Source organism: Phascolarctos cinereus, unplaced genomic scaffold (genome assembly GCF_003287225.1).
Source record: "Phascolarctos cinereus isolate Bilbo 61053 unplaced genomic scaffold, phaCin_HiC Scaffold_5;HRSCAF=322, whole genome shotgun sequence".
NCBI classification, from domain to species: Eukaryota; Metazoa; Chordata; class Mammalia; order Diprotodontia; family Phascolarctidae; genus Phascolarctos; species Phascolarctos cinereus.
Genome location: NW_027555958.1, coordinates 8,007,131 through 8,032,159, shown reverse-complemented (window position 1 = coordinate 8,032,159; position 25,029 = coordinate 8,007,131). Strand labels below are relative to the sequence as shown.

Sequence of the window (25,029 nt, the reverse complement as noted above, 5' to 3'; positions counted from 1 at the left end):
GTATAGCCAAGTTGTGACCTGCTGACCTGGTCCTTGGAGCTGCTAGTGATAGTTATGGGGGGCAAATTCTGCCTTTTAATAATTCCAGCTTTCCATGACATTTTTCTCAAATGAGGAAAGCTACAATAGAAGGAAAGATGGGAGAAATTCAGACACTAAGACTTTATAAGGAATTGTTGTACATGTGTGTATTTCCCAATGTTATACTTTTTTAAAACCAGTGATTTAGAGAGAGAGAGAGACAGCATCTTTATCCAATTTACAAATGACACAAAGCTAGGAGGGATGGTCAACACACTGGGTGACACAGGATCTAAAAAGGTATTGGCAGGCTAGATCTTTGGGCTGAATCTACCAAGATCAATTTTAACAGGAACAAATATGAATGTTTTATACCTGAGTTCAAGAAATCAGTTTCAAGGACTTTCACTTTTTACTCTGTACCCCAGTATCTAGCACAGTGATTGGCACATAGAAAGCACTTAACAAATGTTTGTTGATTAATGAAGTATTAACAGGAATATATTAAGGATGTACTATGTGCCAGGCTGTAAGTTAAGTACCTGAGATGCAAACAAAAGTGAAAAATCATGGCCATCAAGGAGTTCACATTCTAATTCTTAATGCTAAGTATAATTTATAAGTTTGGAGAGGCATGGTCAGTCAGCAGTTTTTCTGAAAAAAAAACCTGCCTGTGTTAGTGGACCCCAACTTAACTGAGTCAGCAGTGTGATGTGGAAAAGCTAATATGATCATGGGCTGCATTAGAAGAGAGAGAGAATTTCTAGGAATAAGAACATGATAGTCATATTGTGCTCTGCCCTGGTTAGACCATCTCTGGACACTCTAGTTTATGAAGAACATGGATAAACTGGAGAGTGTCCCAAGGAGAGCAAACATGATGGTGAGAGCATCCCATTCATGTCATATAAGGACTAATGGAAGGAACTGGGGAGGTTTCCTTAAGAGAAGAGAAGACTTATGGGGGACACGATAGCAATCTTCAGGTATCTAAATGGCTGATATGTGTGAGAGAGATTTGATTTGTTCTTCTTGGCCTCAGAAGACAGAACAAAGAATAAAATGCAGGTGTCAAAAATAGGTAAATTTAGAGTAGGTATAAGGAAAAAAGCTTCCTAAAAATGTGTATGGTCCCAAAGGGAAATAGGCTACTTCAGGAGACAGTAGATTCTTTTTCACCTGAGGTCTTCAAGTACACATAGTATAACCACTTATAGGGTATGTTGTAGAGGAAATTATTTGGGGGGAATCAATCAAATTAGATGGCCACTGAACTCCTTTCTGACTTTGATTTTCTGATAAATCATCAAAAGACATAAATAGTCAATTTTTCACAGAAATTATAAGTTGTTAATAGCCACGTGAAACAATGCTCAGAATCCTCAAATAATCAACCTTAAGATATTATCTTAAAATCTACCTTCAGGAGATATCACTAGCGATTTTTTGTTGACTTGTTCATAGTGACAAAAACCACTGCACTATAACAAACAGGACCTTTTTTTATAGGAACTAAAACACTTAATAAAATAAATAGAATACTTAGTAATCTGTCATCTTGGAAATGATACAATTCTATATTTCCCTTCCTGAATCACTGCCTTGTTGTGGAGGAAGGACTTGCATAGCCCAATGAAACTAGGAGCTAAGCCATGCAGGGTTATCCAAGATAGAAAGGTCATAGTGGAGGGTTCTGATAAAAGGCAATCCAATGTAGAAAGAAAAGGCAAATTCCTCCAGTATCTTTGCCAAGATACTTTGGACAGTATTAAAATGACAAAAGAGATGACACCAGAAGATGAGCCCCTCAGATTGGAAGGTTTCCAACATGCTGCCAGGGAAGAGCAAAGAATAGTGCCAGCACTAATGAGGCAGCTGGGCTAAAGCCAAAAGTAAACTCAGCTGTCAATGTGTCTGGTGATAAAAGTGAAGCCCAATGCTGTAAAGGTCAATATTGCATAGGAACCTGGAATGTAAGATCTGTAGCTGGCTCATGATGCAGTGACCATAACAACCTGACATCCAAGAGTTTTCCTAGATCTGATGTTGCTGATTAAGGTATTCTCTTATTATTTTGAAACAATACTTTCTGATTGTTTCCTTTTGCTACATTTTGCTAATGCCTAAATCACTTGGTTTAGCCAGTCAGATCATATTTTAGTACCTTCACAAGAAGGAAATTTCAGCTGAGTTATTTAAAATTCTGAAAAATTATGTTGTTAAACTACTGTACTCAATATGCCAGCAAATTTGGAAAACTCAGAAGTGGCAACTGGATTGGAAAAGATCAGCTTACATCCGAATGCTAAAGAAGAGTAATGCCAACAAACATTCAAATTACTCAACAATTGCCCTCATTTCGCAGCCCAGCAAGGTTATGTGTCAGAGGCCAGATTTGAACTCAGGTACTCCTGAATTCAGGGCCAGTGTTCTATCCACTTTGCTACCTAGCTGCCCCAAGAATCAACACTTTAGAATTGTGGGGCTGGAGAAGACTTTTGAGAGTAGTTTGGACATCAAGGAGAAGAAATCAGTCAATACTTAAAGAAATTAGTTTAGACTATACACTGAAAGTCAAATACAGAGGCTAAAGCATAAGTGCTTTGTCCACAAAATGAGAAGACGGGACTCATTGGAAGAGACCCTGATGTTGGGAAAGATTGAAAGCAAAAGGAAAAGGGGTTGGTAAAGGATGAAATGGATAGATAGTGTCATGGAAGCAATGAATATGAACTTGGACAGACTTCAGGAGATAGTTGAGGATAGAAGTCCCTGGCATGCTGTGGTCCATGGGGTCACAAAGAGTAGAACATGACTGAACAACAACAGTAAAAATGTTAATAATAATAGAATAGTTGAAATGGTCAGCTTTTGAAAGATTCTCAAAGCAATACATTCCCTCCAATAATTATGGTTCAATGATTGTTAACTTCTAAGTGATCTAGTTTATCAGGACATATATTCTAGACAGGCAAAGAAGATGAACAATCAGCTTTGTCTGAAATGGAACAAGAGGAAGAGAATGGAACACATCATAGCTAAAAAACAGTACCACATTTTAGATGCTTGCCAACTGTCTCTTAACAGAGATCCTCATTTTTAACTCCAATATTATTTTGGAGATGCTATAAGACTGCGAATGATGAAATATCAGTCTCCAAAAAATCAAAATTGTGGGTGAACCCAATGGACAATGGAAAAGTATGACCATAAATAGGTTATAGAAGAGGATTCACAGCAATTTGAATGCAAGAAGTTTTGTAAAAGTTGTCATTCAGGAGACAGATGATCAGAGGAAGATCCTGGGGTTATGAATATAGCAAGAGTGAGGGTCATAAGTGGACAGCTCATGCAGTGCAATGGCACCCACAAGATTCAATTCAGTTAAAGAAACATCCATTAAGCACCTACAAGGCAGGGGACATTGGCAATGGGTAAGCCTCCACAGCAGATTTATGGAAGGACATAGACATGGACAAAAATCACACAGGATGAGGAGGTATAGACAGGTCACACTTTACCCTGTTGGACAGAGTGCGTGAACCAATTAGATAAGAGATATAATTGAAATATTGAACAATTCATATGAAATATTGATTACTAAATGTATTAGTAAGCAAAAATGGGTAGGCTGATTCAGCAGTATATTAAATTAAGAGATTACTTATTTAATGATCGATATATGGGGGTTGGACTAGATGACTTCTTCTAGCTCCAAATCCATGAACCTAGGGTTCTACAAATACATGACCCTCTGGGTATATACTATACCCAGTCCTGAGTCTAAGACTTAGGTAGGTGAGCAATGAATGATGCAGCAATAAGTCAAAGCTTAGAGCCAAAGTGATTTGGAATTTGTGAAAATTCACATAAGGACCAAATGAAATTTTATATTTCTATTATCAAAGGTAGTTGTGACTGAGGTGCAGTGATGCTGAGCAAACAAATCCCATGAATAAGGTTAAACTGGGGGCAGCTAGATGGTGCAGTGGATAGAGCACCGGCCCTGGAGTCAGAAGGACCTGAGTTCAAATCCAGCCTCAGACACATCATACTCACTAGCTGTGTGATCCTGGGCAAGTCACCTAACCCCAACTGCCTCACCCAAAAAAAAAAAAAAAGGTTAAACTGCCGGGAATGCTCAAGGAGAGTAAGAGAAAAAACTCTTCCAAAGCATTTATGTGCTATTTACATTCAAACAATTGGTGCACCAATAACACAGGCAACCATTCATTAAAGTAGGGACCGATCTGATTATTGCATTGTACTTGAAAATGATAACAGTGAATTTCCTGACAAATATTTAAGAATTTAGAGCACCTTTAGCCTAATTAGCCCAAACTCCTAGAGGGCTGACTGTGGGGCATTAAAAACTGCCTTGTAATCATGGTTCCTTTGGCAACTCGCACCTTCCTAGTTATAATGAAGTTTTCCTGCATCAAATCTGTAATCACAAAAATGGAAATGGGAAATAATTAACAGTCTTTTTGCTTCAGGTAATTATTAGATTATTTTTGTGAACCGATTTGAATGCTGGGAACATTTGCAAAATGCTAATTTGCTTATCATTTGTCTTACCCATAAACAATTGCATGTATTCCACGTCCCAAAGTTTGTGGAAGGCTCCTGTTTGCAAGAGGGATTAGCATCTTCTGTTTGGCCCCAAAGAGTAGAACCAGCAGCGATGAGTGGGAGGAAGTCAAAGAGAAGATTTAGGGTGGGATTTCAAGAGAACCTTGCTAACAACAAAGGCTGTCCAAAGGGACAGCCATCTCAGGAGGTGGCAGCCCTCACTGGAGGTCTTCAGGCAAAGGCTGTACTATCTCGCCTCTGGTATATTCTAGTGAGAATCTCTTCAATGTAAGCTTGGGCTGGATGGCTCTACAGGTCCTTTCCCAAGCTATAATTCTAGAACTCCTGAATGGTTTTCCCGCTTAGGTCTCTCTTTTCCAATTCACATTCTACCCCAGAAGTGTCAAATACTCTTGACTGCAGCACACCACACTCCCACAAGCTGTCTGAAGCAGATTAAAATGGGATTCAGAAATATTTAACAAAATAAATAAAAATGCAACATAGATAATGTTATTGTGTAGTTGTCTAAGTCAATATGCTGCCTGCAGGAGTCTGAGGCACCCTTTAGTGGCCCCATTTTTAGTTTTCCTGATCTATGCAGCTGGAAAAATCATCTTAAGGCACGGTTCTGATCAGATGGCTGCCTTCCCAGGACTTCCTGTGGCTCCTTAATGCACCTGGGATAAAATATTAAAGCTTCTCACAGTCTGGCTCCAACCCACCTTTCAAGCCCATTTCCCATTAATCCCCTTCATGTGTCTGATGTTCCAGTTAAACTGCCCTCCTACACTTGCTGTTATCCCAGCTCTGATCCTGGACCCCCCCCCGGGTCTAGAATGTTCTCTTTCCTCACTTCCATATTGTGGAATCCCTAGCTCCCGATGAGGCTCAGCTTACATGCCACCAAATATGGGAAGTCTTCCCTGATCCCCTTGGTAATCGGTGCTCCCTTCCTCCTCATATTGCCATACTGCCAAGCTTGCCATCATCCCACAGTCAGTGGAAAGGGGGCTGGATATAGATTCCCAGGTTTAGGATTCCATCTCTGTTTCTTGCTGCCTATATGACCTTAGGCAAGTCACACAGGACTGGAAAATGAAGGTGTTGGACTAGAATGCCCCTGAGACCCCTTTCCAGTTCTAGAGCTAGGTCCTATATAATTTAAGAAGGATGAGTGTTTCTAGAATATGAACTTAGTATAATCACAAATGGGCAACTAGGTGGCACAGTAGATAGAATGCTGAGCCTGGAGTCGGGAGACTTACTCAGATACTCACTAGCTGTGTGACCCTGGCCATTCACTTTACCCTGTTTACCTCAGTTTCCTCATCTGTAAAATGAGTTGGAGAAGGAAATGGCAAACCACTCCAGTAACTCCACCAAGAAAACTCCAAATGGGGTCACAGAGAGTCAGACATGACTGAAAAATGACTCAACAACAGCAGGCGTTAGATTATGTAATAATACAAAGAGGAACTATAATACTATTTTTAAAAATTAATAAAAATCAGTGGTAGATTGCAAGCTTCTTGAAGGCAGAGGCTGTACCATAAACAAATGAACCACACTGCATCCCCATTGCCTATCACAGAGACTTCCCTAGGACAGGGGTTTTAATAAAAGTTTGGGGAGGATTTAATTTGAATTGGGCAGGATTGATGCCAGCCTTAAGGTTATGCCGCAGCAGAACACTTCCCTATTCTCTTGGGCACGTCAGTGCCTGAGATTATTACAGCCTAATAATGAATGAATCAAAGGGCATTTATTAATCACCTGGTGTATGCCAGGCACTGTGCTAAGTGTGAAGGATACAAATATATACAAACCAACACTATAAGACCCCCTCAGAAAGCAAGGAGCCTCAGTAATGCACGTCAGGGGAATGGGCCCAATGCCCTTATAATGGTGATAGGATGGTAAGGGTAGGAAGGGTGCTTGCCTCAGGGTCAGGGGCCCTGGGTTCAAATGTTGGTTCTGCTCCTTTACTGTCTGTGTGAACTTTTGCCAAATTATATAACGCCCCATGGCCTTGAGTTCTTCATCTGAGAAATGAAGGGAAGGTTTTTTTTGGGGGGTGGGGTACTAGATGGATCTAGATCTTCGATCCCAAGTGTGATCTTGCCCAAGGTCACTTACCTTTTCTTGCCTCAGTTTCCTCAACTACATAATTAGGGAGGGTTGGACTGCGTGGCCTCTGATGCCCCTTCCAGCTTTCAGGTTCTGTGAACCCTGTGAGCCGGGTTGATGCTCTCTCTATCCTTTGGGCTTTCTTTGCTAATGTTGGGCCTTGAGGTAACTAGGCAGGCAGCTGGCCCTGGAGCCAGAAAGTCTTGGGTGTAATTGAGTCTGACTCTGCCCTCCATTTGCTGTGTGTTCCGAGGTGAGTCTCTAAACCTCTCAGCACCTGGGTATCTCTGAGACTCTTAATTGCAGGGTCAGGTGCTGTTGTTTGTCCTTGGTTTTGAAGAGAGACAGTGACACCATGGGTGAGGTCTAGACGGGCACATGAATTGGATTTAAATGAGGCAGAGATGCCAAAGGTCATCAGCCTCACTCTCTTCCAGAGTCATCAAAGTCCAGTGGTAAGACAAAGCTGAGGCCCATTAACAATGGCGCGTGCAGTAGATGGCCTTGGCATCTTTGATGTCCGACCAAGCTCTAAGGTGCTGGAACAAATTGTTCTTGTCCACCCATTCTGCCAAGGGAAGTTTTCACATACTTGGAGCAGATATCCCCTTAACTCACTGAAGGGTTTGAGACCCCTCGGTTACTCTCAATCTGGTTCAGCCCATCTGCCAAAAAAATTACCAGGTTATGGCCACTGCTCGTGTTACAGCTTTTTGGAGCCAGAGGTGAGAGTTGGGTGGCAGGTGGACACCAAAGGTGGATGAGCCGCCCTGAAAAAGGCCCAGGAGCCCCCACACCAGAGCTGCTTGTCCTCCCTGAGTACCCTGCACACCCCATCCCGTGGGTACATAAGTATCTACTCTAGAAGTTTCCAATACTGAATCAAATCACGTCTAGACTCTCCCACTGCTCCTAATTTTATTTTTTAAGAAAAAGGGAAGAGAGAAATCTACACAAAGATGGAAAGAGAAGGAAGGGGGTAAGGGAGTAGGAAGCAATCATAAAAGGTAAAGATTCTTTCAATTTGATTTTTTTTTTAGTCTAAATTAATTTACTTTTCAACTCCAGGTAGTTTATGTGGTTGTAACAATGGTTTAAACTTGGATTTTTTTCCTTTTAGTTTTAAAATAATTTGAGAGATTTGTATCTTCTTATACTTTTGGAGTGTCTAATTCCCAGATGATATTTCCTTTACAAATGTTTCCAATTCATCATAAGGTCATGGATCCAGAGATGATCTTGCCTAAGCCTCTCGTTTTTAGAGGAAAAGCAGAGGCAGAGAAACGTGAGGAGCCTGGCTAAATCCACATGGGCAGGATGGTATATTTACAGCTGGAATGTCCTGAGAGGCCGAATAACCCAGTCCATTCATTTACGCTGAGGAAACCTCTGCCCAGTGACATCCTGAGTCACCAGGTACCGAGTGCCGAAACAGGGGTTTGAACCCAAGGTTTGGGGCCTTCCTTCTATTCCTCTCTTAGCCGTTCATGATTGTTTTTACTTTCCCACCTGGGAACGGGGGTCCATTGTCTCCATGAGAAGCCTCGTGGAAGCAAAAATGCCAAACCAGAATGAAGAAAACAAGATTGGACAGATGTTCTTCATTCCCAGGTTCATATCAAGATCTCTGAGAGGGCCATTGAGTGGGATGCTTTTAAATGGACTTTATCAATGGCCTGGGGAAACCAAGTTCCTTTTAAAGGACAGCAGGTGTTAAAACAATGAGAAATGCTCTTTGCATCTGGGCTACAAAAGCTGCTCCGATGTTTATCAAAAACCAGGATAATCATAAAAAAGGAAAACATCCTGCTTTGGTTAGTGCCCCGTTGTTCTCCCCCTCTTCCCCCCCCCCACCCTGGACAACTTTTTTTTATAGAGGATAAAGGCAGCACACCAGGAGAAAAAAGTCTCCCTGACCCTGGCTTCCTAATGGAAGTGATGCCGAAGGGACGTCAAAGGGGGCTTCCCTGGCTCATTGTCATTCATGAACGCCCACTGCTTCCAGGAACCCAGCACTTGGTCTGCCCGGATCCTCAGACTCCGTTAGCGGGCAGAGTCACTACACAGACCTGACCAGTGCTATCCAGTTCTAGCTCAACACTCGCTCTGGTATTGTTGGAACGTGTTGGACCAGAGCCAAAGCGTGTCATCAGAACCTTCTCACTGGGTGTGAAAATCCCAGCAGAGACTGGGAGTAATGAGGACTGAATGCGTGGTTAGTAATAATAGCTGGTACTTCAAGGTTTGTGAAGTGTTCTTCATAGGCTATCTCATGATATTCACAACAACCCCAGGAGGGAGGTGGGTTCAATTATGCCCATTTGACAGATGAGGAAACAAGGCTAAAAGAGGGTAAGTGATTTGCCCAGGGTCACACAGGTAGCAAAGTATCTGAGGCAGGATTTGAATTTGGGTCTTCCTGACTCCACATGCTGCACTCTATCTGGAGTGGCTTTGGTCTCCAGAGCATTTATATATGTTAGATCCCTTGACCTCACTATGGCCTTGTGAGTTAGGAACTACAGGTATTGTGAATACTCATTTTACAGCGGGGGAGACTGAGGCCAGGAGAGGTTCATGATCTGTCCATGGCTCACAAACCAAGGTTCGCTCCTGCCTCCAAAACCAGAGCTCTTTCCATTTCAGCATTCCGAGAACCTGCAGAGGGAGAGGGACCAGCCCGCAAGGCCCTGGAATTACTAGACCTTCCAGCAAATCTGTCAACGCCTGTGGTATCTGCTGTCTAGATCTTTCTGCAGCTAGCTTGTGGCTTATGGAACAGACCAGACAAAATTGCTTTTGCTGAAGTTAGATCATTTTCCACTTGGAGAGAGCAAGTTGGCTCACTGTGTGTAAGGTTATATTTACAAGGCTTACCTTTTACAAATACCTTTTTACGGGAAGGGGGACAGGGAGAGTTGGACCAAAATAGTGACCTCCCTGGTGAGGAAACTCCTTTCACTGATGCAGTTTGGCACCTATTCTTCAGTTTGGTCTTACAGAGCTACCTTGGCCACTAAGAGGTTGTGTGACTTGCCCAGGGTCACACAGCCATCATGTGTCAGGCAAGGGCTGGACTTGAACTCAGGTCTTCCCAACTCAGAGGTTAGCCCTCCATCTACTCTACCAAACTGTAACATAATAGCTTGGGAAATGTGCCATCTTCCCTAAAATGTTTGAAAGCTCATCAGTTCCTTTGTAGGTGACGATTCTTGGAATCTTAGGGCAAGACGAGACCTCAGAAGCACCTAGAATCCCCAGCAAAGACACGCCTGTATGAGCCTCTGTCCGAAGACTCCATCATGCGGGCTCACTGCCCCTGACACAGCCCAGTGCACTCTGGGATAGCCCTAACTGTTGATTGATCTCTATTGCTTAATGTAAGGCATGAGAAGCCTGGAAAAAAGATGCTAATCTATTTGAATTAAAAAATAAAAGAAAATAAATTACTTTTCTTTTGTTATTTGCACTCTTTTTGAAATTTAAGAGAATTCTTTCACAGGAAAAGATAAGATTGATTTTAGTAAGAGAGGACAGGGAACAGTGGATAGACATATGGACTTGGAGTCAGGAAGACCTGAAGTCGAATACTGTCTCAGATACTTACTGGCTTTGGGACCATTGGCAAACGAATCACTTAATCTCTCTGGTCCTCAGTTTATTCATCTGTAAAATGAGAGGGTTGACTTTGAAGACCCGGATTCCTGGGGTTTTAGGTTTAGCATCAACCAGTGAAGCTGGCACCTTAGGGAGCAGGGGACTTCTCTGTGAGTCCCATTTTGACTTTTGATTTTCTCTCTCCTGAGTGGCGCAGCAGCTAGGTGGTGCCATAATGGATAGCACTGGGCTTGGAATCAGGAAGACTCATCTTCATGAGTTCAAATCTGGCCTCAGGCACTTACAACAACAATCACTCCTTAGGGGACAGACTTCCTACCTACAGGAAAGAGCTTCCCAATGTGACTAATGATCTGTATAGGAAACTTACAAAGATAAAACTTTGCAGCATGCATGTGCATGCGCTGCCCCATCTGACTCTGCTAATCTCGGGAGATAATCTTTCAGGTCCTTCCAGTTTAAATATTCCCTGATCTTTAGACCACATATTTTCTACTCTTATGTAAAAGTGACCTTTATTCTCCCAATTAGTTCAGTCTTAACACTCTGCTCATTCTGATGTATTATTTATAGATTGGTTGAAGTCACATGTTATCATTAACTAGTTTTCTGAAAATCCAATGAACAATCCACTTGGAAAACAGCCAGCAACTGGAGTTTAATCCTCCTAATTCTCACTGAAAAACATCTGGTGTATGTTAATTGCAATCTGTTTTGACGTGCTCAAGATTTATGAAGGTTAATATCTTTGGAAACACCATGCCAGGTGATTGAAGAGCCAACTGTTGATCAACAATAGATGACCCAGAAGAAATTCAATGGGAATCTTAAGGAGATATTTTCCCATATGGCAGATTTGATTTGAATCCATCCTAGACTTTGCCTCCACATTAAGCTTCCAAATGTACAGCTCTGGTCACATCCCTCCCCTAGACACAAATTTTCAGTGAATTGCTATTACTCAATTAAAGTCTCCAAAGTCCGTTAAAACAGAGCAAAAGGAATGGGCTGACTATTGGAAATAGATATCTACTCAGTGAATTCTGATAGTCACAGAAAGAAAGCTGGAAGTGTCCCTGAAAGCCACAGAGTCCAAAGCCATCTTTTTACAGATAAGTAAACTAAGACCCAGAAAGGTTAGGTGATTTTTCCAGGATCACACAGCGGGGAAGTATGAGCAAGGATGTCATCCATGTAGGTGCCTGTTGACAAAGAACTGAATGCTACAGCACAGAGAGAACAGCAAATGATGAATAATGATAAGGAGGCAGTGCAGTGCCCTGGGAAGATCCCTGGTTCTGGAGCCAGATAACTCGGCTTCCAACCTGTCTCTATCCTGACTACCTGTGTGACCCTGGGCAAGATGCTGCATGTCTCTGGGACTCAGTTTCCTTGCCTGTAATATGGGGGGGGCTTCCCTTTCTTGATCTATGATGTTAAGACAATAACAGAATAACTCACATTTATGCATCACTTTCCTCCCAATTATGCTGTAAAGCAGATAGTAGAATTATTAATAACATTTTACAGTTGGATAAACTGAGGCTCAGGAAAATGAGCACATTTGCCTACATTTACATAACCAGAAAATGTCAAAGGCAAGACTGACACCCAGGTCTTCTGTGTCCGAGTCCAACAGTCTGTCCACCAAACTGTCCTGCCTCTGACGTGTCATGGTGGTGTACACAACAGGTTTACTTTTATGTCAGTGTAAGGCTGGGGGCAGCCTAGGCAATGATCTCACCCCACTTAATGTGAATGATACTACAGCCTGATACTTTAATCAGGGGAGAATACATCTCCATCCATAGAGTAATCAAACTTTAGATTATTTGAAAATTACCTAAAATCCATTGGATGAACCCAAGTAATGATGATGTCAGATCTGATTGTTCGAGGGACTTGGTCCCAGTTTGAGGGGATTGAGGAGATGTTGAAAACTGTGGAGATTCTGAGGGAACAGTGAAGAAGAGGATTTCAGGCAGCCCTTGAGAAGGACCCAAGTCTAGTTTTCCATGGACTGTGTCCCTCTGGGAGAATGCTCTTGTTCATTCATCAGAGGCACCCAGATATCCAGGACTGGGACTCAGATTTGCACACGTATTTGGGATAAAGGGCTGCTCATTCAAGGGTTTTTGTGAGTGTTTTTCTGCTTTCAATGAAACTTTCTTCTATGGTATTGTGAATGGTGTCCTCAAAAGGAGCAGTGTCCGTATCTTGCTCTATATGAACAGGACGTGCATTTCCCTGGGGTTTCCTGGGTAGGGGCTATAATATACCCAGAGAGTCAGAATATCTCCTTAAGGGTTTCTGGACCCTACAGGCCATGAGGTAGTCCCATGGATATAGGGTTTAGGCAGGGCTCTATTGAATCCTTTGCTGAAATTTGGGTTTACTCTCATTCTGATGAACGACTACTCTAGTAACCCTGTCAAAAATGGAATGAGGTTAGTCTGGCAAAACCTGTTTTTGAGGAAGACATTGATATTAAATCTCTCCCTTTCAAAAGGCTCACTAACCCTGGCATGGCGGCACAAGTCTATAATCCCTGCTGCTTGGAGAGCCTGGAGGCTGAGGGCTCTGTTGAGTTTAGGAGTTCTGAGATGCAGTGGGCAAAAGCCCTGAGTCTGGCACTAATACAGCAAATTCCCCAGGTCAGAGATGGAAGTCAAAGCTGATCACTGCGACTAGGCTGTGCATGGTTGCTGGGTTTCCAGCTTGGCCTGATTAGAGAGACCCAGGCTCAAACACACACACACACACACACACACACACACACACACACACACGTCTATGTGTGCATGTATATACATATGTATGGGGGGCAAGGGTAAATAAGTGCCACCCCCCATTAAAATCAGGAGGACCTGAGTTCAAATGCAGCCTCAGACACTCACTAGCTTTGTGACCCTAGGCAAGTCACTTCATCCTGTTGCCTCAGTTTCCTAATCTGTAAAATGAACTGGAGAAGAAAATTGCAAAACCCCTCCGGTATCTGCCAAGAAAACCCCAGATAGGGTCACAAAGAGTCAGAAATGATGGAACACCAACTATATATATATATATATATATATACCCCCACAACCACACTATATGTGTATGTATATATATATATATGTGTGTATATATATATGTGTGTGTGTGTGTGTGTGTGTGTGTGTGTATGTATATATACACACATTAATTATCTCTTTACTAATACATTCTAGGGGTTTTCTTAGACATCGATACCGAGTCCACCATTTTATTCTGCTTAAACGTTACCCTACATGGCTTTTAAGGGAAAAAAAAACCAAACAAAAGAGCCGTTCTGGGGGCGGGGCCAGGATCATGGGCGGGGCTAGGCCGGGCTGCACTAAGGACTTCCGGTTGAGGGGAGCCGCTTTTCCCCCTCTCTGTCGTCAGATGGTTCATCCCGCCAGCACGCACAGGCGTCGTCTCCATAGTAACCCTGGGGCCGGCAGGACGCGGAGGAGGCGGGAGGGAGGTAGAGCGCAGGCGCAGCAACGCGTTGCTGAGCAGCTGCTACCTCAAGGCGCCAGACCGTCCCTGTGTCTACACGGTAGCAAGCTCCAGGGTCGCCACCCCCCTCCCCAAAGGAGCCTCCCACCCTACCCGCGGTCCAGCCCGGCCTGACGTTCTGCGAAGCTCTGCGCCTCTCGGGAGCGGATCCCCGGCCTCACCATGTCTAACGCGTGAGTACTTGTGGGGGAGGGCGACTCAGCCCACGAAAACAAGCTGGGGCTCCTAGTGCACCACAAGCTCCGCAGGCGACAGCAATTTGCAGGGACAAACTAGGGGGAGAGGGGACAGACAAGAAGGAGAGAGCGCTCTGGACTTGGCCTCAGACAGTCTTTGCAGCTACCCCGAAGCCCTCTGCCCTTCTTCCCAGTCACTTAGCGCATATAGCACAATAAGTTAGATCTGAGAGGAATCACAGGAGCGTAGATTTAGAGCTGGAAGAGACCTCACAAGCCATCTAGTTCAACCCGCTCATTTTACAGATGAAGAAACTGAGGCCCAGAGATTTGCCAGCGATCACACAGATAATACAGGGGTAGTGCTAGGATTTGAGCCCTGACCCTCAGACCCCAAATCCAGTGCTCTCTTCCCTGCATCATTCTTTGGGCATATTGAATTCAGAACCATCTTGGGGTAGTAGGTTTGAGTAACAAAGATCTGAGTTCAAGTTCTGTGTAGCTGTGTGAACCCCCCTCCCCAGGATTCAGTTCACATCTGTAGGCCTCATCTTAGCCACGGAGGGGTTGTCCTGTGAGTTGCCAGAGGGGGCTTCCACCTGGAGAGTTCCCCACTGGTGAGATCTCAGCTCCGCTGCTTGCTTGAGTGTTGATGACCTGGAGGCTCTCCAGAGCCTCGAGGGTCTGTGGGTTCCTGTGAAGGGTCTGGAGTCCTGTGAGCCTGGAGAAGGGAGGACTCAAGAGGAAGGGATTAGCTTTCTCCTGTGGGACTGTCACGGTGGGAGAGGGATTAACCTTGGGCCCTTTGACCCCAAAGGGCAGTTAGAACCAGTTGGGGGGGATGGAAAAGAGGCCTGTTTGAGCAGACAGAAAGGAGAGCTCTTCACAGCGAGAGCTGTGCCAAAGCCTGGATGGTCTGCCCTGGAAAGGAGGCACGGGAGGGCTTGTTGGCTGGTTTTCCAGGAGGACCCCTGGGGGCCTTGCCTGTAAGGCAGCTTTGCAGTTTGGTTTGTCTGACCATCATTTAGCAAATTTATGTTAGCTTACAAATTCCCACCTACCATATGTCATAGCAGAGCCATACATACATGCTGTTCCACCTCCTAGCTACCATTAGTGTCAAAAATGTATTGATATCACTTGTTCTACTTCAGTAATCTGGCTTGCCTTATAACCCTTAAGATTCCTTCTAGCTCTAAATGTCCATCTCTTGTTCTCTCTGACTCTTCCCCACTCCCCTTTGGAAATCAACCATATACATCATTCCTGCTTAAAACTTCCTAGGAGACCTATCACATTTTACTTCAAGAATGTTTAAAATCAATCAAGCACGTATGAACTATCCGTTCTTTGCCAAGCACTATGCTAGGTGCTGGAGACACCATAAATACCGAAATCGACAGTCCCTGACCTCAGCATGTTTGCATTCTAATAGAGTTTTTCCAATATTGATGATAAACTAGAGCAGAGGTGGGGGCTGCCTCGAGGCCACTCATGGCCCTCTAGATCCTCAAGTGCAGCCCTTTGACTGAATCCAAACTTCACAAAATAAATCTCCTTAATAAAAGGATTTGTTCAGTGAAACTTGGACTCAGTCAAAAGGCCGTGCCCAAGGGCCTAGAAGGCCACGTGTGGCCTCAAAGACTGCAGGTTCCCCACCTCTGAACTAGAGCCACGAAATCACCAAGGGAGATGATATATAGAGAAGGGAAAGGGGCCTTGGACAGAGCTTTGGAGAATACTCGTGTTAGGAGGAAAGAAGAGAATCTGGAAGAGGAGACAGGGACAGGGGAGGTAAGGAGGACTGCACACGAGCCAGAAGAAGACAGCGTCAAGGAAAACATGTTTGAAAAAGAGGTATTAGCCAATAGTGTCACGTGTTAGAATTGTCCGGATGAAAAAGAGCTGAGAAAAGGCTACTGAATTTGGTCCTTAGAAACTGGTTGTTAAAACAGCTCTCTCAGGTCACCAGAATGGTGGGAACTGAAGTGAAATCACCCGCAAGTCTGCGGTGAGTAGGGAGTGGAAGTGGAGCTCGAGAGATGGAGCAAGAAGAGGCAGTTTGTCAGTGCCAAGGAGGAGATGTTAGATGGTACAAGGGGATGGGAGGGTCAAGGACAAATGTGAGTGCAAGAGATACTAGAGAGTGTTTATAGGCTGAGGTGAAGGGTTCATTTGAAGGCAGTTGGAAGAAAGAGAAGAAATAAAGGATGGCTGATGGAGCCACGTCCTGGCAGAGCAGGATGGCATGGAAAGGAAACTCCAGGTGGAAAGCCACCTCCTTGTTTGAAGATGGAGGGAAGAGAAGAGCTGGAGTCACACGGAGAGAGAAGTTCTGAAGTGTGGCAGAGAGGAACTAAGGGTTTCTCTCAGGTAGCCTCTCTCCCTCTTTTTAAATAGAGACTAGTCAAATCTCTAAATTCTTTTTCAAATAAGTAGTTCTTTTAAAAAAATCAATCTGTTCTTCCTACTACCCACCCACCCCTTCATTGAGCAAATCCAAAGAGGAAAAACCAAAACCAACAAAGAAATGGCTCACTACCTCAGTGGCTTTAAGGAGGCAGTGTGGTGCAATGGAAAGAACCTTTCTTTCTGGAGGAAGAAGACCTGTTTGTGAATCTTAGTTCTGCCACTTACTACATGGGCAATCTTGGGTAAATCACCTAACTCCATTGGGCCTCAGTTTCCTCTTTTTTAAAATGATGGGATTGGACTAGATGAGCTCCAAGTCTCCTTTCAGCTCTGTAATCCTGTGATTCTGGGATGCTAAGTCACTTCCTTATTTGTAAATTTAGGGAGTTGGGAGTTGAGACTCTAAGGTCTTTTGTAGCTCTAGATTAAATAATAATAATAAATAAAAATAAAAAGAACAAGAATCCTTTGATCAACAAATTGGGAGGGGAAGGGTTCTGCTTAGAGAGAGAATGTGGGCATAGGGAATACGGAATGTGGGGTTCAAAAAGGACAGAAAAGGGGCTGATGAGTGAGGATCGAGAATGTGCAGAGAAGAGAAAAATAGAAGCATCATGAAGGCACAGCAGTGAGGGCCCAGATGAGGTGACATGGGATGAATTTGCCATGGAACCTTTTGGTTGACCTTCTCCAACACAGCTCAAGGAAGGGTGGCTGCAGTAGGAAGGAAGAATGGAAAAAAAAAAACAGAAGAGTGAGGCAGAGAAATTGGTCCGTGGGGGTTACTCAGTCTTAAATGGTGCCAAAGCCCACATCACTGGTACAGATAACTGAAATGCCTTTGTTGAAATGTCTGGTCATGCCATTGAAACTGATTAGGAAAAAAAATCAAAGAGAGAAAATGACTGAATGACCAGGAAAATAGGGCCATGGAACTGGGGGACTTGATGAGGGAGATGGGCAGATTCAGTAAAAGTGTGAGGAGGATGAGCAGAGGAGGCAGGAGACTGTGATCAGATAAGGGAATTTGGGAGTGCAAGACCATGAGGTAGGACAGATGAGAGTGATTATGTTCAAGACTCCTACTCTGGTGGGTGGGTGTATGACAGAAGGCATTAGAAGCATCTCCCAAAAAGGCCAGCTCTAATCCTCCCTTTGAGGACAAAGGAATTCTTAGAATTTCCCCCAAAAAAATTCAAACACTTTGTAGCATTTTGAAAAGGGTTCAATGATTCCTTCATCTTAGGTATTTTTATTTTCAATTTCTTCCTCCTCTTATGAGAAGCAGGATTACATAGCAGCTAGAGAGCTAGTCTCAAAGCCAGGAAGCCTTGGGTGCAAGGCTGACCTCTGACCCCTATAAGTCCCTTTTCCTCTTGTTCCTCATCTCGAAGAATCTGTGGTAGGACCTGCTCAGTAGAAGAGGTTCCCTTGCCAAATCCTGTCCATAATAGTGCCATCACAAGTCTAGTCTTTATCCATATTTTATATGAAATTGCACTTTCTCCATTTACTTCTGTCAAGTTTCCCAGTATTTGATAAATTAATCTCACTTCATGAGCCAGGACTAGAAATGTATCACTTTCTTTCTCAGAAATCCTATAAATATTACTTCCCTAATTAACTTTTAAAAATGTATTTTGAAAAAGAGTTGTAATAACCTTCAATGAAAAACAAAGAGACTTAGCAACTTGAATGGATCTGTGGTTTTATTAATTCAGGCCTGGCTTCCATTGCAGCACAGCCAGCCTTTCTTCTCCTGCATGATTCTTGCCCGTGGGGTCTTCTCTGGTGCCCTGGAGACCTTCTTCTAGGAATTTTAAACACTTAGTGGCTATTGGAGACACTCTCAGACTATCCAATTCTACTCGCATTTCATAACTGGCTCACTTCCTTTTCTGATCATCTATTTCCTTAATTGCATATTTTATTTCAGTTCCTACGTGCCAGTCTTTATTGGTAACATTTCATTTATTCAGAGTACATTAATTAAGAATCTCAAGTATGCAGAGCATTGTGGAGGTCGCTGGAGAAGAGGTGAGGTAGGCGCTATACCATCCTGGGTCTGTCCAAAGCTGACTTGGGCCCACCATGTGTCTCTCTTTTGGGTGACAGCCACTGACATTCTTTAGCTGTAATAGTGTTCCAAGATTTGTGTCCATATTGTATCAAAGGAGCAATATCGAGGTTAGAAAGATGGATTTTATGTCAGAGACAGTTGGATCTTTGAATGTCCTAGAGAATTTCTCCAAAGCAGCCCAACCTAATATCCTTCTCTTATTCACCATTGGCCTAGGTCATTGTCCCGCTACAATATCTTTCCAAGATATAGGTACTGATAAAATAACTCAATGGGATGCCCATCAAACCACATATCAAAATCTAGCCAGTAATACTTTCTTCTTCCTTTTATTTTTCCCCATGTGGAATGTTAAGCTGATTTGTTTTGAGTGACTGTGATTCAATTCAGCAAATGTCTCTTAAGTATTTATTATGTGCCAGGCACTGTGCAAAGACAAAACTAAAACAACCGCTGCCTTCAAGAAGCTTCTATGCAGCTGGAGTGCAATGATATGGCGTCAGAGGACATAGGTTTAATCTTGGCACTGTCACTTTGTGACCATGAGCAGGGCTGTTTCTCTCTCTGGGCCTCAGTTTCCTCATCTATAAAAAGAGGGGATTTATGAGCTTGAAGGTCCTCTCCAGCTCTAAAACTATGATAGCGCCATCTGAGGAAGGAGAGAATGCCAGCACCTGGGGGAATCAGGTCACACCTGAGATGAATCTTGATTCTGAAAGGCAGAGGTGAGGAGAGGGGCAAGGAGGGAAGCTTGTGTGAATACATGGAGATGGGAGACCCGATATCAAGTTGAGAAAAAAGCTCCCTTGCCTGGAAAGTAGTATTATGAAGGGGGACTGATGTGCAATAAGCCTGGAAATGTAGGTGCTAGATTGTGGAGAGCTTTAAATGACTGGCCATAGTGAGCCACAGATGGTTTTTTGAAAAAGGAAGTGATGTGACCCTTTGGATTACAAAGCAAAATGTAATTGTTCTCGGCCTAAGGAGCTTCTGTTATCTAGAAATTAAGAGGATTGTTTTGAAGGATCTGGGAAAGATGGATTGAAGTGGGGATTGACTCTACACAGGAAGGTCAATTATGAGGCTATCACAGTAGTCCAGACCAGAGGTGATGAAACTTTGATTAGAAAAAAGACAAATGCAAGAAGTAGAACTGACTGGACTTGGTGGGAGAGGGGTTGGAGTGGGAGAGGAAGAATTAAAGGGGACAGTGAAAGTCTGACTCACTCCCCCTTCACCAAGGTGTATGTGGCTTCAGGACTTGGACAGCACCATCTGCATCTGCCTGCCCTGATGCTGCAGCAGCCGGTCCCAGATCAGGTAGAGATAGCTCTCTGTTCAATGCTCTGCGGCAAAGATATCTAAGACATGCTCCCTGCACTCGAGGAGATTTTGGGATGGAGGTGGAAAATAACAACAAACCTAAATAAATAATATGAGATATAAAAAAAATGAGATTAGATTTGAGAGGAACTTGGCCAATCAGGGAAAAACTTCATAAGGATCTAATAGGGACTAGGTCTTGAAGACAGGAAGAAACTGCATTGGTATTGCTAGGGGTAGGGGTGGGAAATGGTGTTCTAGGTGGAGAAATAGCACGAGCAAGGGCACAGAGGGTGTGTGTGTGTGTGTGTGTGTGTGTGTGTGTGTGTGTGTGTGTGTGTAGGATGGATTAGATAGGAGTCACCATTAAGACATCATTGAGTTAGAAACCTCAGAATCACCATTGACTCATTTCTCTCACTCGCCCCCTATATTCAATACGTTGCCAATTGCTGATTAAAACTTCCCAACATCTTTTGTCCTTCTCTGTATTCCCGCCACAAACTACCCTAGTTCAGACCTCCATCAACTAGCCTGTTGTAAGGACCTCTAAGTGGTTTCCTTACCTCAAGTCTCTCTCCTCCAATCCAGCCTCCACACAGATACTGAACCATTATCCTGAAATGCATCCGACTGCATCACACCAATGCTCAAGAACCTGTAGAGGCTTCTTAAATTGACTGTGATCAAAATAGACAAAATGACAAAAATAAATACTTCAGGACTTATTTATCACATTTCTAAAACATTTTTCCTCATTGCAGTCTAACCACTGTAGCAGGATGTTTTCCTGCATGAGCCGTGATCCTCTAGGGATCCTGAGAAGGATGGTGGATAGATCCTGGAGCTCACATGAGCTGGTGGTCCCATTGGGTGGAACATGTGGGATCTAAAACCTGGTGGGAGTGGAGGTGCAACTCCAGGAGGGGGCGGGGCAACACTGACCACTTCTGGAGGACCAGGGAGGGAGAATAAAATAATTGGCAGAAGCTTCTTCTTTGGCTACTGGAGAAGGAGGAAGAACAACTCTTCTTTGAGTTCAGTTATTCAATCAGTTTCATCTCAGTCATTCAATAAACATTTTTTAAACACCTACTATATGCAAGGCATGGTAAGGAGACAACATGCAAATGATTATGTACAAACAAGTTATGTATAAGACAAAGAGAAAATAATCAACAAAGGGAAGGCACCAGAATTAAGAGGGATTTGGAAAGGCTTCCTGTAGAAGATGGGATTTTAAATAGGATTTGAAAAAAGCTAGGGAAGCCATCAGGCAGAGATGGGGCGGGGGAATATTTTAGGCATGAGTTACAGCTGAAAAAAAAGGTTTAGGTCAGAAGATGGAGTGTCCTGTGCAAAGAACAGCACTGAATCACTAAGTGCATGGGGTGGTGAGGGGAGTGTAAGCTATAAGACCATTTAATGGAATTATCATCCAGCTCATATCTCCATGTTTCCTACAAGAATAATATGAGATGTTTTGCCAAATGCTTTGCTGAAATCTAGGCAAATGGTACATACAACATTACCCTGATTTACTACTTTAGCAACCCTGCCAAAAAAAAGGAAATGTATATTCTGGCCTGATCTATTCTCAACGAAACTATGATGACTTATTTTTCTAGATGCTTACAAATCATCACATTTTAAGGATACATTCTAGAATTTTCCCAGGAATCAAAATCAACCACATTGGCCTATGGTGTAATTTGTATTTCTTTTGTTTTTAGTGACTTGAAATAATCTTTCATATGGATGTTAGTAGTTTGTAATTCTTTTGAGAACTATCTATTCATATCTTTTGACCACATATCCAATGGAGAAATGGATCCTGGTTTTATGATTTTATTTTAGTCCCTCGTATATCTTGGATAAGAAACTCTTATCCAAGATATTTGATACAAAGATTTTTCACTTATGTGACAGCTTCTTTTATACTAGTTGCATTGATTTTGTTTGTGTAATTTCATATAATAAAAATTAGCTATATATTTTTGTTAAAATTTTGAATTTTTGTTTTTATATCTCCCAATGACCAAATATATCTCTTTACAAATATTCCTTACCCAGAGATCCATCTGTTATAATAAAGAATAAAAAAGAAAGAAAAAAGCATTGCAGCAAAACTACCCAATACATCAAATGAGTTTGACATAAATGCACCTTTCCACATGCAGTCTCTATCTGCGCAAAGAAAGTTGATTCCATTTTTTGCGTCTCTTTAGCCATCTTTGTTCATTATAATGTGACAGCATCAACTCTGATTGTTTTTGATCTTTCCATATATATTGTTGTAATCGTATGCATTGTTTCCCCACTTTGCTTACTCTGTAAAAGTTCATGTCTTTGTATGCTTTGCTTATTTTTCATATTCTTAATTTCTTATGTGGAAATAATATTTCATTCCAGTAACATACCACAATTTGTTTAGCCATTTCCAAACTGATGGGGATACTTTTTTTCCAATTCTTTGCTACAACATAAGGTGCTACTCTAAAGATTTTGGTGCTAGTGAAACTTTTTTTCTATCTCTGATCTTGTTGGACTATAAGCTAAACAGTAGTATGGATATTGTATTCAGTTTCTTCTAGCATGATTTCAGATTGCTTTCCAGAATGATTGGACCAGTACATACATATAGCTCCACCAGGTACATATGTGTACCTGTCTTTCCATAACCCCTCTGACATTCATTATTTCCAAGTTTTGTCGTCTTTGCCATTTTTCTGCATGTGCAATGATATCCCTAATTATTTTGGTTTATGTTTCTTTCACTATTAATGATTTGTAGCAATTGTTCATACAGTTGTTAATAGTTTGGGATTCTTCATTAGAGAACTATTTATTTATATGCTTTGACTTCTTATCCATCGAGGAATGGATCCTGATTGTTTTATACTCATTTAACTCCCCAATATAGCTTGGATATCAGGCTCTTCTCTGAGATAATTTGGCTTCTTTTTTTTCCTAATCGACAACCTTCCTTTTTGTCTAGTTGTGTTGATTTGGTTCATGTGAAAGTTTTTCAATTCCATACTTATTTTGTATTTTGTGATTGCCTCTATGCTTTGGGTAAGAACTCTCTCCTTAGACATAGTTATAAAAGTAATAGATCTGGTTCTTTTCTAATTTTTTTATGGTGTGAACTTTAATATTAATGTAACATATCCATTTAGAGCTTCTTGTTTTATGTGGTATTAGACCTTGGTTTAAGTCTAAATTTCTCCCAAACTGTGTTCCAGTTTTCCCAAGAGTTCTTGTAAAATTATGTACTCAGACTTAATGAATACTGATTTATTTAGTTCAGTAGTTTCTGATCCTTCCTTAGTCTTTTCCATTCTATTATTTTTTAACTAATTCCAGGTTCTTTTGATCATTACTAATTTTGCTGAAAGTGCTCTTTCTCCTTTACTCCATTCTTGCTTTTTTCATAATTCCCCTTGAGATTAGACCTTTTATTCTTCTAAGTAAATTCTGTTATTTAATTTAGCTCTATAAACTTTTCTTTTTGTATTTTAATTGGTATAATACTAAATCTATACATTAATTTAGGTAATACCTTCATTTTTAATATATTAGTATGACAAAATCATAAACAATGAATATTCCCCAATTATTTAAGTTATTCATTATTTAAAGAGTGTTTTATAATGGCATTTATTTAAGTCTTGACAGATTGACTCTGAGAATTTTTTTTTTTTTGCATTTCTTAGCTCTTTTGAATTTCTATTTTTTCTTCCTCAATTTTGTTATTTCTGTATACAAATAGTGTTGATTTGGGGGTATGTATTTTCTAACCTGCTACTTTACTGAAATTATTGATTTATTAATTAGCTTCCTTTATTGATTATGTGGAGTCTTCTAAGTAAACCATCATGTTTGCAGCAAACAGAAATTGTTTTCTCTTTGTCTATGGTCATGCCTAAAATGTCTTTCATTTGTCTTATTGATTTCTAGAACTATGTCAAATTGCAGTGAATAAAGAAGGCATCTTTGCTTTATGCCTATATTTATTGGGAAAGCTTCTAGTAGTTCCTCTTTGTAAATAGGTTTTCAAATTGTACTTACATGAAAAAATGGACCTCCTATGTCCTTTGATAGGATTTTTTCTGTTTTTCTTTCCTTCATTCCTCCTTTCTTTCTCTCCCTTTTTTTTAAAGAAAAAGCCAGTATTGTAGTCTGTCAAACTTTTTTTCTGTATCTGTTGATATAATCATGTGGTTTTGGGTGCTTTACTTTTAAAATGATGGATTTGCATTGTTTTCCTAAACTTGAATTCTTCTTGCGTCTCAGGTATAAATACAATTTGATTATAGTGAATAATTTTAACACACACACATACATTGCATTTTGAACTTGTATTTTTAAAACTTGGAGTTTTCATCAGTGTCCTATAGTTTGCAGATTCCTTTCTCTGCTCATTTTTTGAAAACTGGAACACCATCTGTTGTTCTTCAGATTCACCATGCTCACTCCATTCCCCAAATCTTTGAAATCTCATGGAGTATGATGCAGTAATCACATCAGCCGGTTCTTTCAGTACTGAATGATGTCATTTCTCTAGGTTAGGTGATTTGAATACTTACCTATCATCTTCTCTTGGGTAGGACCTCGCTGTTAGTCATTTTTCTTCTGTCATTTACAGTGCAAAGGTCAATCCTCTCTGCAGAAAAAAAGCCAAACCAAAATAAGAATGGAGCATCTCTGGCTTGTCTCAGTTTGTCAGTTACCAAACCATCCACGCCAAGTTGTGGTCCTATCTTCTTTGATCCTTTTTTCTCATATGGAGCTTAAAAAAAAAAAACAGCAACACCTCTTTTCTTATACCTAGCTTGCCTTTCTAGCCCTATCTCATTTTGCTTTAGTATTCCAAACACTATTTTTGCTCTATTATGGATCCCTGCTTACTTACGTTGCATCTTGTACAAATCTCAGTTGGTTGGGCATCCACATTGGCCTCTGTAGCCAACCCATATTTTCTTCCTCATTAGGATAGTTTCCTATCAATATCATTTTGGAAGAATTTTCCAATTTCTCCTGCATTGATTTCCCCTGTAGAATTCTACTCCAGGTGATCCTACCTGTTATTTTTCCTCAGAACCCTTTGTAATCTGCCCTCTCCAAATCTAGGGTTTATGGTAGACCATGCTGATCTTTCTTTGTCCTCGCTAT

The 25,029-nt window shown here is 41.8% G+C and overlaps 1 protein-coding gene across 1 annotated transcript in view; it reads left to right on the top strand.

Moving 5' to 3' along the window:
• The first annotated feature begins 13,808 nt into the window (after positions 1-13,808).
• The window catches only part of DRC11 (dynein regulatory complex subunit 11), a 225,896-nt gene continuing 214,675 nt past the window's right edge, over positions 13,809-25,029 (top strand). The window contains exon 1 of the mRNA XM_020974919.2: positions 13,809-14,036. Coding sequence (XP_020830578.1) covers positions 14,026-14,036 — 11 coding nt within the window. The 5' untranslated portion in view covers positions 13,809-14,025. The remainder of the gene's footprint in view (positions 14,037-25,029) is intronic.